General features: G+C 49.7%; 3 protein-coding genes across 3 annotated transcripts; 2 read left to right on the top strand and 1 right to left on the bottom strand.

Moving 5' to 3' along the window:
- Positions 1-651: 651 nt before the first annotated feature.
- FIESC28_10323 (uncharacterized protein) lies at positions 652-2,732 on the bottom strand (the record flags this gene model as incomplete). Its single annotated transcript, XM_031164455.1, has 4 exons — positions 652-1,782; positions 1,830-2,534; positions 2,609-2,671; positions 2,724-2,732. 4 exons carry the CDS (start codon positions 2,730-2,732, stop codon positions 652-654), a joined length of 1,908 nt encoding a protein of 635 aa, XP_031011407.1.
- A 799-nt stretch (positions 2,733-3,531) lies between these two features.
- On the top strand, positions 3,532-5,079 carry FIESC28_10324 (uncharacterized protein; the record flags this gene model as incomplete). Its single annotated transcript, XM_031164456.1, has 4 exons — positions 3,532-3,780; positions 3,846-4,020; positions 4,083-4,927; positions 4,984-5,079. 4 exons carry the CDS (start codon positions 3,532-3,534, stop codon positions 5,077-5,079), a joined length of 1,365 nt encoding a protein of 454 aa, XP_031011408.1.
- A 2,180-nt stretch (positions 5,080-7,259) lies between these two features.
- On the top strand, positions 7,260-10,198 carry FIESC28_10325 (uncharacterized protein; the record flags this gene model as incomplete). The annotated part of the gene is made up of 4 exons (XM_031164457.1): positions 7,260-7,317; positions 7,374-7,740; positions 7,797-9,916; positions 9,978-10,198. 4 exons carry the CDS (start codon positions 7,260-7,262, stop codon positions 10,196-10,198), a joined length of 2,766 nt encoding a protein of 921 aa, XP_031011409.1.
- Positions 10,199-13,907: the final 3,709 nt, after the last annotated feature.

Genomic DNA, 13,907 nt, shown 5'->3' on the forward strand with positions numbered 1-13,907 from the left:
GCTTTTTTTTTTTTTCCCTCCCCTCTTGGATTGGGTTGAGTTGCCCCGTTTTTATGATCTCGACTCAACCAGCCCTTCCTAGCACTTTATCTTCTTGCCCCACTCTCTTAGCCTTACCCTCCAATGATTTTTGGAGAAGAAATCTAATCGTGATATACCCTATAACCACGACAACATGCTATGTATAATTTAATCCTTGAGTTTGTTCCACAAGAATAGACGCTGGTACATCCCAAAGTTATTTACAATAAGGCTAGAATTTCTCCAACCTCTATCTGCAGCAAATGTTTCGAGTCTGCTTAGTGTTGATTAGACACTAACAAGCGAAGAATCTTCAACAACACACGGCCTTCATGATCGGTTACTATAGCCGTGTCTCTTGCTTGGGTCAAGGATATAAACTCGGTCAAGCAAACAACTGCCGAGGACCGAGGATCTCAATGAGATATTGTAGATGTGACGAATGTGGTATGATCAGCTTGAGGAGAATAATATTCAAGCAGCGTGCTGAAAGCCAGCAATCTTGTCAATATCCACGATGTGATATAGCTATATTCTCAGGTCACACAGCAAACTCGCCGTTCTTAACATGAGGTATGAAATAGCTTAATTACTTTACACTTTGGACAAACTATAAGACTACCTAAGTATTTAGTAGTCGCGAAGTACAGACACCAACTCATCCAAACGCATGACTTGCCCGAGCAGCTTATTCTGCACCTCGAGATGTGTGTTGTACTTGTTGTAATGCTCTGCCGTCATGACCTCTTCTTCTTTGCCCTGTACATCCTTTCTCTCAACGAATGAGAGGATGTTGCGTTCTTTGTGGCGCTCGACCTCAAGCGTTTGCAAGCATCGGAGCATAGCTTTGTATATATCATCCAGTATCTGCGTCTGAGCCCGCTCCTTGTCGAAATACCAGAAGAATAAGGTGCGATTGGCAAGCCGACTGCTGTCCTTGGGCACTTCTTGCACATCGACTATGCCCGCCATCTGCATCGCAAGCATTTTACCCTGCACGTCGCCCTTCTTCATGAGTGCGGCGGCTGGAAGCATCTTCTCGTCGAGCTTGCCCTTCTCCCGGAGAATGCGGGTCAAACGTAGACCATGTCGGCCATGCGACTGCTCAATGATAGCATCGAGCTCTATTTCTCGCAATTTGCTCACCAGGCGATCAAAGTCCACGGTCCACTGTCCACGGCCATACATTCCACAATGACGAATGAACGGGTACTTGCTTTCCGCAAGTAAGAGAAGATGGCGACGCATTTGCGAGATTCGACTATCGTTCCCATTTGTAGCGTCTTCGAATCGTACTTTGTTCTCCTGTTGTCCATTCGTCGCCCCGTGTTCTTCGTCGTCCTCGGCCCATTCATCATCTTCTTCCTCATCAACGTCGAAGGTCTTTTTTCTGCCAGGGGGACCGGCGTCTGAATCATCCGAGTCATCATCCGACTCCGGCACAGTCTCTCTGATCCTCTCCGCGCTCTGAGAATCAATCTTGTCCCTTGGAGTTTTGCCAATTCCGGCCTGCACGTTCACGTCTTCATCCAGGTGTTCGAAGATGTCGATAGTCGTAACGGTCGGCTGTTGACCGGCCGCCACTTCATCGAGTAGAGGATCTGGCCGGCACCTAGGAAGATCCGAGGTCAAGAGGTCGAGAACTGTGCGATAGACCTCGCCAGTGACTTCTCCAAGCATTTCCGTTGCAAATTCCGCAAGTCGTTGGTTCCGTAGCTCAACTAAACATCTCTCGTAGTTTATTCTGACTATCACGTTAGGCTAGATTTGTTAGCAAAATTCATATAATGGTTGGTAAGCTTTCTTACATTCAGCTTCGGAGCATCGTAGTCATGGCCGTTTTGCGATGCTCCATTAGTAAGTTTTCTTCTTTTCGGTTTCGGTCCTCCGCTCATATCAAGTTGACGTTTGAGTGTCTTAGGTTGGTCCCTCCAAGTCCTGGTACGATCAATAATCTCGCGTTGGGCGTCAGCCTTGCCCTTGGTGACTTTCTCGCCCGGTCGAGGCTTGGTAACATCGTCTTCGATCTCACGATACGCATCTTGAGGGTTGCGGAAGCTTTCCGGCCGGACAGTCTCAACAATTTCCGATCGAATCAGGCGAACTAGAACCGAGTTCAGGTGGCCTTCTGACTCAATGAGTCCGTCGTGTGAGTCATGATCACCATTGGTGTGCCCATTAACTTTGGGCGCTCTTGAGCCGAAAGCTTGGGAAAGATCTGCGATTCGCGCATGGCCCAGTTGCATCAGGGTCTGGGCAAGTTCTCGTTCGGCGATGCCATATTGATTTTCTATGATATACAAAATCTTTCCTGACCGAGCAAGGTTGTAGCACGCATCCGCATTCGCTTGGTAGCTCGTGACGTTGGTATTGGGGTCTGTATGATGGTAAAGGAGGTTTTGCTGGATCAGGACAGCGAGGCCATTTCGCAAGTACTTCGGTGTGAGAGAGGTATATTGGATCAGTTGCGCGATCGTCGAGCGGCCTTTGGTCAGTAGCGCATTCAAGATTCGCTGTTTGCGACGATCAAGTCAGCCCCACGATCTCACTAATATCCATAACATAGGGTTGCAAAAAGCCTGCGTACCGAAGGAAGTTCGCCATGGAGGTCGTTAACTAGAAGAGCACAAAGCTCAGCAGCGTGTTTTGTCTGTTCGCGATTTGTCAGTAGTGGTGTCTTGCCGTCAAATGCATAAACTCACAACAAGCATTGCTTGCTCCTAGAGATCCTCTCACTATCTCTAGAGCTCACCAATTGCTACCTCAGCGTCATTGATTTGCAAAAGGCTATAGAGAAAGAAAAGCACCAAGAACCCGCAATATATCGAGTAATTTGGTATCAATAAAGCACGGGTTGTGAAGTGGAAGTGGAAGTGTAAAGATGAAGTCAGGAAGGTTGGTGCTTTTTTTTCTCGGCGCAAATGGATGGATACCATCTATCGTTTAAGTTAATTTTCTGCCTGCGGCTCTGATGTAAGTCGGGAGGTGGGGTGCAGTGCCTGAGGTCTTTTCTTCGGAGCAAGAGACGACGGGAAATAAATAATTCGGTTATTTTATACCTGTCTATACCAGCATTTAGTTTGATTCTTTTTGGCGTCCATTCTAAGCCTTTGACTTTGCCATAGCATAAAAGCCAATTGGCTAATAAAGACATATTCAGGGACTCACATGATATATATTTTCTATATAAAATTTGCTATTATTTGTAAGAATTGGCAATAATGAATGCAATTCTCTCGGGCAGTATTTTGTTTCCCCTCCATCGCTATTAGCCAGTACCTAGTCAAGGCTTTGCAGCGCCTGGGCCAGGCTCAAAGGTCACTGAAGCAATACTGAGCCAATGCCGCGGGTGCAAATATGGCTGACCGGAGACGGTCACGTGATTGATTCTTCGTCCCCGTAGCCCGAAAATTAGACGGGACCTTTTCGACGAGGCACTTCTCTTGGAGATCAATTGCTTCACTCAGACGGCCGAAGGATTGCCAATTGCCTACGCCATCACCCGCGAAAATGATCTCGAGATCGTCCCTTGCGCGAACTGCGCAGCAGGCTGCCCGCCAGTCCTGCCGCGTCCAGCGACGAACATACGCCGCCGCTGCTTCGACCGGATCATACGAGACTTCGGATGCGTCTGGCCTCAAGATCGCCTCGCGGGATGCTCACGGCCCTACTACTAAGCTCGCCGTTGTTGCCAAGGCCGGTACTCGATACCAGCCTCTCCCCGGTCTCACTGCTGGCCTTGCCGAGTTTGCCTTCAAGGTGAGAAGGACGATAGCATGAAAGACGAAACCCGGGACTTGAGCTAATTTGCCGGCTCCGTGTAGAACACTCAGCGACGATCCGCCCTTCGCATCACTCGCGAGTCTGAGCTTCTTGGTGGTCAATTGGCTTCCTCCCACTCCAGGGAGGCTGTTGTTGTCGAGGCTAACTTCCTCCGTGAGGATCTGCCTTACTTCACTGAGCTGCTCGCTGAGGTCATCTCTATGACCAAGTACACCAGTGAGTAAATACCAATTGCGTACTTGCATATCGATCTTGTTGGTGCTAAGACTTCTTACCAGCCCACGAATTCCACGAGGACGTCGAGCGTGTTCTCCACCATAAGCAGGCTGTCCTCAACGCCGACGTCGCCGCTACCGCTCTCGACAACGCCCACGCCATCGCTTTCCACTCTGGTCTCGGCTCTTCCATCCTCCCCAGCTCATCGACTCCCTACCAGAAGTACATGAACGAGGAGTACATCGCCAGCTACGCCGACGTCGCTTACGCCAAGTCCAACCTTGCCCTCGTCGCCGACGGTGCTTCTACCGATAACCTCTCCAAGTGGGTTGGTCAATTCTTCAACGATGTGCCCTCCACCCCCCGAAGCGGCCAGACCCTCAAGACCGAGGCCACCAAGTACTTCGGTGGTGAGCAGCGAACAAACTCCACCGCCGGTAACTCTATCGTCATTGCCTTCCCCGGTTCCGGTTACGAGTCTGCCAAGCCTGAGAACGCTGTCCTGGCTGCTCTCCTCGGTGGCCAGTCTACTGTCAAGTGGGCCCCTGGCTTCAGCATGCTGGCCAAGGCCACTGCTGGTACTTCCGGTCTGACCGTCAACACCTCCAACCTCGTCTACTCCGACGCCGGTCTCCTTGCTGTTCAGCTTAGCGGTGCCGCCGCCTCAGTCCGCAAGGGTGCTGAGGAGGCTGTCAAGGTGCTCAAGAGCATCGCTGACGGCAAGGCCAGCCAGGAGGATATCAAGAAGGCTGTTGCCAACGCCAAGTTCAACCTCTTCAGCCAGAACGAGCTCCGAACACCCAGCGCTGTCTTCGCTGGCACCGGCATCGTTAACACCGGCAAGCCTTACGATTCTGCCGCTCTCGCCAAGGCTATCGACGGTGTTTCCGCTGAGTCTATCCAGGCTGTAAGTTTGAATCCCTCAACTAGAACTATGCCCGATACTAATGATTATGTGTTTAGGCTGCCAAGTCCATGCTCGAGGGTAAGGCCACCGTCTCTACTGTCGGTGACCTGTTCGTGCTACCCTACGCTGAGGATATTGGTCTGCGAGTATAAATGGGGGTCCAAGAGAGAGAAAAGCTTGTACCAACAATTAAAGTCTAGAAGGGTTGTGGGAGAGGATGTCCTCTTTGTGAATATTTGTAGTAGAAATCTTTTTAACCATTTCAACATTTTGTCTCTGTCCTAACTTACACGACTTCTGCAACGCTCAGTTGTCGAGACGACTTGATGAACTGTACCAAGCCACGATGTTCCTATTTGAAGAGCGTCGTATCGCTTCAACCAACGATTGTCTTGGAAGAGCATAGACTGATACGCTTTTGAGTATATACCAATATGGAGGTAACTCTGTTGCTTGTATTCGCAAATATCATAGATCTATTAGGCGGAAACAAAAACCGGTCAGACTGGTGCAGCTACCCTCTCGACCACTCATGCTTTCTGAAGCAGTGTTTGTCCGCCCCAAACTTGCGTCCAGCATCGTATTCATGGACACACAGACTGTACCACCAACGCTGCGCCATCACGAAAATACAAACTGGTCCGCATCAACTCCAACCACAGAATGAGGCTTCGCTTGCTGAGGCTGATGCTGATTAGATGCGGCACTAGCAAATGCTGCAGATCTACAGGGTTTGAGTAGAAGACAAGGACGGATTATGCACACTGTGCTCTTTGTGCTGAAACTCAGCAGCACCTCCACTGTGTGCCCCAGCAACGCCCAACCTAGAATCGCATACCTACATCGAATATCTGCAACGTGAGATTAGGTTGCCTTGCTATTTCATCCTACCTACAGGACATTGAGTGTTTGCAAGATACTGTGATTTAGTGCACATTCGTGATCTCACCGACACACATCAAGTGTCAGATAAATTACCAATCATATAATCAGACATCAAGCAACATAATTGTCCTCGCAGATATTATACCAATAGGGCCCACAATATTTCTGAACCAGGTTCTCGACTTTTATACACACAATACTTCTCACAACTTACAGTGCAGCGCTCACCACAGCAGGAAGAAATTTGCAGAATACCAAGATACGAAACAATCTTTCCCCCGGGGTACCCTCACTAGGTATTCTCGGCAAGAAAGGAACCCTTCCGCGGCCGTTCCTTAGCATTGGAACTGAAGTCCAGGATAACCACTAGTACACCAACTACTACAAGGGACTTTGGCCTCGATCTGGCCCCTGTCGCCCACTAACTCTGCCCGACCTTACCTTACTGTGCTGTCACCTTACAGAGGGCAAGGTACCTTACGTTAGCTGTGAAAACAAAGGTCAAGGTCCCAAGCCTCAACCACCAACGTCTGTTGCCGAATCTTCGTCTCCCCCGTTGTCTGGACTCTCCCTTTCACCCACGACTCAAACCCTCCTTACCCGCCTCCGCTCCATGCTATTATTGCCCATTGCAAGGCAATTGTAACAGCACGCGAGCTGGACGACATATTCTAGATCACCATATCTGGACTTTTTCTTCGGCTTCTGACCCACGCGAGGTAAACCACTCGAGCCCCTCTCTTCTGCAACTTTCCTCGCCCGTTTTCCTAGACAGCTTTTTCGTTTGGAGTCGCCTGTTTGCTTCTCCTCACACAAACGTCCGGCTTGGCTGCCTCTGCTATATCCTTCTATCGAGCACAATCCCCCTCGAATTTACTTTTCAAACGCTTGAAACCGTTTCTATCTGTGGATCTGGGCAGTCGCTAACTCCTACAGCTTTGAGTTAGCAATTAGCAACTTACTTTAGCTTTGGTCTTCATACCGCATAGCGCAATTGTTGCATTCCCGCAACATTGGTCTATCTATCACAATAGGAATCTCTGTTGCCGTCAAAAGGTAAGTCCGTCTTGCCCTGGTCTTGACAACCTATCTTCTTGGCCCGCATCAAATGCATATCGCATCCCCTTATCGACTGCCTTAAACCCCACGGCTCTCGGGTAGCCCACTGTAGTCACGTCATGGTATAGGACGTGGCCTTTGATACCTTCCTCAACTATTTTCCACATCTTCGTCGCTTGGCTTCAACAACTTGGAAAGTGCTAGGAAAGCTAACCCTTCCTGCTAAGATTCGAGGACTTGCCTACGGTACACTCGCGAACACGAACGAGACAACAACGCTCGTCCCGCACCATCACTCTACGATCCATTTCGGCTACGGATGGTAACCAGACTGTATAACCCTTGACGCTCTTTTAATAATTTACATAACGATTGGAGCGCTTGCAACATGCCCGGTCCGAAGAAGGATGGTATAGCCGGTGGAGGCTCTGGGGGCAAACAGAATGGTTCGTCAGACCGTTTTTCTCGCGGCATCGCCTTTCTGACTGTGGTATTAATACAGGAAACCGATCTTCTTTTCGCACCGATTCGGCCATCTCCAAAAATCGATTCGGAAATGAACGAGTCCTACAGCCCTGGGTTCCCGATGCGAATGACACTTTCAATGGTGGTCTTGAAAAGTCCGGCGGCAGTGGCACATGGGACCAGTTCGCCGCGAACGAGCGACTCTTTGGTGTGACTTCGAACTACGACGATAATTTTTATACCACCGCCATTGACAAGAACCATCCTGAATACCGAGAGCGGGTAGCTGCCGCAGAGAGGAAGGCGCGCGAGATCGAACGCAGCGCACCTACTACTGCTCACGTGGCCGAGGAGCGTATCATGGACTATGTTGGTGGGGATGATGGGGGCGATGAAGAAGACAAGTAGGTGTTTCTACTATCGCATCGATTCAATCGTGCTAACAAAGCCTTCCCAACAGATACAGTGGTGTTCGACGCCAGGATTTCCCGCCTTTGTCAGCTGGACGGGAGAACAAATACACCCCACCAGCTAAGCGTGCACCCATGGCGAATTCCACTGTCAAGGGAGCCCCTATCGATCCCGCCATCATTTCCTCTCAGATTAAAGCGCCACCAAAGAAGCAGAGCACGCCCGCACCTGAAGAATCAAAACCTCAAGCTTCTGAGGCGAACAAGAATGGGTCGGCTCCCAAGATTGACGCCAAAGCTTCGGTGGAAGTTAAAGTCACGGAGGCGCCTACCAACGATTCTAAGCCTGCCACACAGGCTACCAACGGCAAGGCGGCTGAGACGAAGCCAACCGATGCATCCAAAGCTAACGCCGGTTCCTCGAGTCAAGACGCTGCTGCACCCAACGCCACTTCTACCGTTGAACGTGATGTTCTGAAGGAATTCAAGACATTTGCTAACCAACAGCGTCAAATTACCGAGAAGGCTCGAAGTAATAAAGCCAAGCAGGACAAGGAAGTGAAACTCACTGAGCTGAAGAAGTTTGCCGACTCGTTCAAGCTTTCAACGCCTGTTCCTACGGATTTGGTTTCCATTATTGCTAAGGACCCTGCAAAGCAACAGGAGATACAAGCCAAGGCCATCAAGAATGCTGAGGAAGTCGCCAAAGCCAAGGCTACTGCTGTTGTAAAAGAAAAGGTAGCGCCATCCGCGAAGGACTCCCAGGCCAAAACCCCTGGCCAAGGCACGCCTACGACTACCGGCGCATCTGCCCATAACGACACGCGAGCTGCCCGTGCTCCGGCTGGCGCTCAACCTGCAACTTCAACTGGAAACCAACCTCGCCATCCCAATGCTCGTCAGCAATACACCCAGCAACCTTACCATGGACAGCAATACCGCAACAACCGTGGCGGGCCACACATGCCTCCCCCACAACAAACTGGTAACCTGGCCTCGCGACTCCGAAATGTTGAACAACAAAAGTTCTCTCAATCTCCAGTACCTCACCAGCCTCACGCTCCTGGTCAGGAGATGCGCGCCCCGCCAACAGGACCAGCCAGCGGCGTCGAAACTGGCTATAACCGACGCCTCAGCGGCAACCCAGGTCATATGGGTGCAAAGTTGAACCCCAACAGTCACGAATTCAGACCCAGCCCGTTCGCAGTTGCCTTCAACCCCAACAGCCATACTAGTACAGCCTCAAGTCCTCGATCCGCAGCAAACCATGTCGATGCTACAGCGAACACCAATGCCTCCGATGGTCAGCTTATCCGTCACAAGACCAAGGCCATTGATGTTAAGAAGTGTTATATCCTGTCTCACATTGAAACCTTGAAACCTCCTCAGGGTCGAAACTGGGATGACAACGCTGGCCTACGTCCCTCTTACGACACCCTGCCGACTTGGCGACAGCTTCAAGACAACGAGAAGCCCGAGTCTACAATGCATCTGACTTACAAGGAGTACTTTGAGCGTCAGCCGTTCGGTGGACCTGCGTTGGCTACTCCTAACCCGCAGCATGTTGTTCCTCAGATCCCTCACCAGCACCAGTTGCCATTCCATCTCCAGCAGGGCGCACCTAGGGGATCGCCTCATATGCCTCCCATGCAGATGCACACTCCTCAGCACAACCATGTGCCCCATGCACCGTATGCCAATGACGATCATAGAATGATGCACTCAAACTCAGCTCAATCATTTGCTTCGCCTCGTCTTGGCAACGTGCCTGTGGCATACAACTCACCTCAGGTTCCATATAATCAAGCTGCTTTCATGGGACCCGGCACGCCCCAGATGAACCAATACCGTAACTTTTCCAATAACCACCAGTACATGACCCCTCAGCAGGGCCAAATGGGCGGTCCTATGATGATGCCCCAGCAGTTCATGCCTGGGCCTCAAGGCATGGTTCCTAATCCGCAGTTGATGTATGCTGGCGGTCATCCTCAATTCATGCCTCCGTCCGGACCTCAACCAGTACCTGTTAATGGATACCCTAGCCCTGGTCGTCCGGCGGCACCAATGATGGCGCATCAAGGATCGCAACAAGGACAGCCCATGTATGGAATGAGCCCCAGTGTGCAGTACAACCAGCCGGTCTTTAACCCAGGCCAGCAAGGCGGACCAAGTAAGTCGTCCTGATATCTGTCAACAAGCAGAGAATTAACAGGTGGCTAACACCAGTGCAGTGAGGGGCGGATATGGTAGCCCTGGTCCTCAACACTTTGGCACAAGCCCTCAGCAAGGCCACCAATATGGGCAGCACAGGAGTGGTAGCCAGCACAGGGGCGGGAACAGTTACAATCAGGGTTACGCAAATCAAGGGGCACACCAAACACCTCAGGCAAATCCTGCAGTGCCTGCCGCGCACCCAGCCCGACCTTCTGAAGCATCAGAAGAGACCAAATAGGCGCCGTGCCTTTGCATACAGTGAATCAAAAATGTTCAGTAGGGCCTTTTCGGGCAGTGGCCTCGCCGAGATATATTGTTATACTTATCTCAGGGTCTGAGCTTTATCAAGATGATAGCGAAGCGTACGAATCATTGCAATTGAGTTTCAATATGGGACATTTCAACAGCATCGCACAAAATACAGCTTAGATGAGAGGAGGCCCGAGGCTTGGTCTGGGCACTTGGGTTGCCAGACGAGTCTTTGAGTCGCAGCTGGTGCAGCTCTACAGAGGATGCCAGTGGTGGGAGGGATGGTGTGATATTGATATTGTCTATATGCTATCACGCCGATGAAACGTCTAAGGGATTCTGCTTGGTCACACTATGACCGACAACAGACAACAAGAGGAGTACTCGAGTCTGTTCTCGAGGCTTCTCTAAGCAGACAAACCTTTGGAATGTGAAAGTCGGACCGACTAGGGGAGCGACACGACTGATCTGGGGTAGTGACACGGATACCAGGCTTCTGGGCTGGTTACGTGTGGGTTCGGAACTCAGATTGTGAGTTGAGAGTTGAGCACCAAAAGTTGAACTCGGTCTTGGTCACAAATAGGAGTGTCGGTAGTGGAAGCGGCCGATGTATCGATGAGAGGCGGGGCGAGTTGAGTCGCTGGAAGGACAAGAGCATTCAAGTCCAGGGACACGAGGAAATGAAGTAAGCGTTATGAAGATATTCGTCCAACTTAGCATAACCCAACCGTTGATAAAACATTACGAATGATGCATAGCTTGCTAGTAACACGAAACCAGTGCAATGCGGATGTTTGTCAAGGCGTGCAAGTTGCATATGGAGAACAATGTGCGACACTCAACTTCTGCCGAATTACCAGGCGAGAGCAGATCATCCCTGTGTTGACATATGCGAGTTTTGATGCTGCCAGATCAGTGTGACTGTCGATGTGGTTGAGCGAGTCAAGTAAGAGAAGTTGCAGATTTGGTTGTACGTGTTGCCAAGACACGACACAAGCCACAGCGAGAGCACTTGCACTTTCGCAATACGTACAGTACTTACAGGATAGTACCTCGGCTATTTACAGCATCTTGAATTTACAGTTCTCACATGCATACACGCGCGGCTGAATGAGAGGACGAGGACGATGGGAGTGGAGGATACTCACGCCATTAGCAATCCTGGCGACATCTCAAACACAGGAGGGGACTTTGAAGCAGGGGTAAGGGACAAGGCAGGGTAAAGTAGACTGGTACTTGGAGTAAGGTAGGATGAGAGGCGGATGCATTTCCGGATAACGCCGATGCGAGTTTTGAAAAGATTCTCTACCTAACCGAGTCAGAGTCTTGGACGTCAAACCCCAATGTACTAATAATAATGACTAGTTGACACTCGAAGGGAAAAGCGAGCCTGTAGATGACACCGGATGATCGACGATGTAGTGACCTGATACTAACATGTGGATTCAGTTAGCTGTTGAGTCCGCTATTGCCATAGTGCCGATGACTTTATTCGTATCGAGTTTATTTCTCATGGTCTCTAGACAAAGTCATTACCTCTGCAAGTCAAAAGACCCCAGACGGTTGAGGCGTTAAGGGAACCAGTTCAACCCGTCAAGGGGGCTTGCAACTGTGGATGCCACTAGCAGACGATCACCGACCAAGACTGGACCCTGACAGGGGGTGGACGAATCGGATGAACCTTGTGAGAAAAGGAAAGACAAGAAGAGAGTCGAATCGCTGGGTGATGATGGCATGGTTCCAGGATCTACGGATAGAAATTCGGATTTCCGAGTTCAGTACCGTCAACAAGAAGATCTACACTTTTGCATGTGGACGGCGCATATCAATTATAGGCGAACGTGGTTATCCATGTGATATGATGATCTTTTTGTTGCTGTAAATTCCGGTTGGTTGGGCATGCAGTGCACTTCCCACAACGGCGTTTCGCAATTCAATAGTGCAGGGTAGATTCTTAGGAACTGAAGTGGTTGACTTTTTGCATCGTGACAACTGCCGTTTTCGTTATTGGGTATGGTTGGCTATTTGCGTTCCATTTATAGTGCGATGTCGTCTCTGGCGCTAGAATGCTTGTTTCTCTTCTATTATCTCGTTTCTCGCTCTATAATGCGCATATCATACGATGCTTTGGGTAGAGGCAGCCACGAGCTGCTGGAGGTTGAAGAGGCACTTGAACCATGACTCACGTGTATTGTGTCACTGTAACTGTCACTCATCAGGTTGACACCAAATCTCGAGGTCTAGACTGGCAAACACAGCACATTGAATCACATTGAACAAATGAAAGGGGCATTTCTGTTACTCGACTTTACGTACAAGTCATTTAAGACCTGTAGTTCACATGTTAAAGTGAAGTGTTGTGGTTTTGAAATTGAATCCCTCAAACCATATTAGGAAAGTCGTTATCAAGTAAATTATCGATTGATAATCTCGACAGTCAATTGCATGATGTTGTTTGTTCCTTGGTTGCTTCAGTCGAGTATTCCTTAGTTCCCCTCACTTCAGGTGGAAGGAATCTCTTCTGTCACTGCTTCTGCTCCCCTGAAGCCATTGCAGATGGCGTGTTTCACTCAGGTACAAGTCCAATCAATGCATTTTTAGGCCGCGGGTGGCTTTTGAAGACTTGGAGGTCTGATTGGCTTAGATCAACTAGACCCGTCACAGAGCCCTGCTTCATCTTTAGATCCCTGCACCTTGTCTCGTCCTTGTCCTTGTCTTTTGTCTTGTCTTTCCCTCCTAGACGAAAGGGCGGAACTTGGACCTCTTCGCCCAGCAAATGGGAACCAATCCCTGCCATTCGACAACCTGGACCCGTGACAATGGGTTTGTCTGTCTATTGAAAGGATGACATTCATTCTATCTGAAGCGAGAAGGGATGTGGGATGTAGGATGTGGGTGGTCGTAAGCCACGGAAAGGAGGATTCGAAGCTGAAGATCGAAACAATTAAGACGGAGAAGTAGGGGACAGGGAAGATGAATATCAATAAACAAATCCTTCCACGGTATAGCGAGGGAGAGGGAGAGGCGACATGACGGGCCGGCTGAGGTATCACATCATGTAGCCCGGCGCATGGCAGACAAACACAAACACGGCATTGCAGAGAGATCTACATACATCTACAGTAGACGATAGTTGGACAGATGCAATGCAAGATGATGTGTTTACAACTGAGGTATCACGAGATATTGGTTTAGAAGCTGGCCAGAGAACGGAAATTAGGACAATCCCATGGGGAAGAAGAAAAGATCGAACTAGTTGACTAGACTTGACTGAATTAATTAAATCGTGTATCAGGTATCGCCAGCTTCCACGGTAGGTGGGTAACAGAAGAATTGTCATCCAAGAGTTAGGCTACCACAATAAAGCAGCCTAAGTGCTTGTATAAACTGGTATTCGATGACTTGACTATTTTATCTCTTGCGCTTGTGACGGTTAATTCTTCTGACACCCTGCGGCCAGCTTCCTCTCTGGTCAATACGACGGACACAGCATGGCATAAAAAATACATGTCCGTGCCAACTCTGCGCCTCTTGACTCTGCCTCTCTCTCCACTGTCAACCTTGTAGAAATATAGTGGAGAAACTTGGGAAGATCGGGTTTCCAATTCTTGGCTCGGCGCCTCTACCAGTTTAGGAGGAGCCACTTTTTTCCCTTTTCTACAACGATTCAACTGATACCCAAGACAATGGACAAGAAC

The sequence above is a fragment of the Fusarium coffeatum genome (genome assembly GCF_003316985.1).
Source record: "Fusarium coffeatum strain FIESC_28 chromosome Unknown BRIP53273_contig_302, whole genome shotgun sequence".
NCBI classification, from domain to species: domain Eukaryota; kingdom Fungi; phylum Ascomycota; class Sordariomycetes; order Hypocreales; family Nectriaceae; genus Fusarium; species Fusarium coffeatum.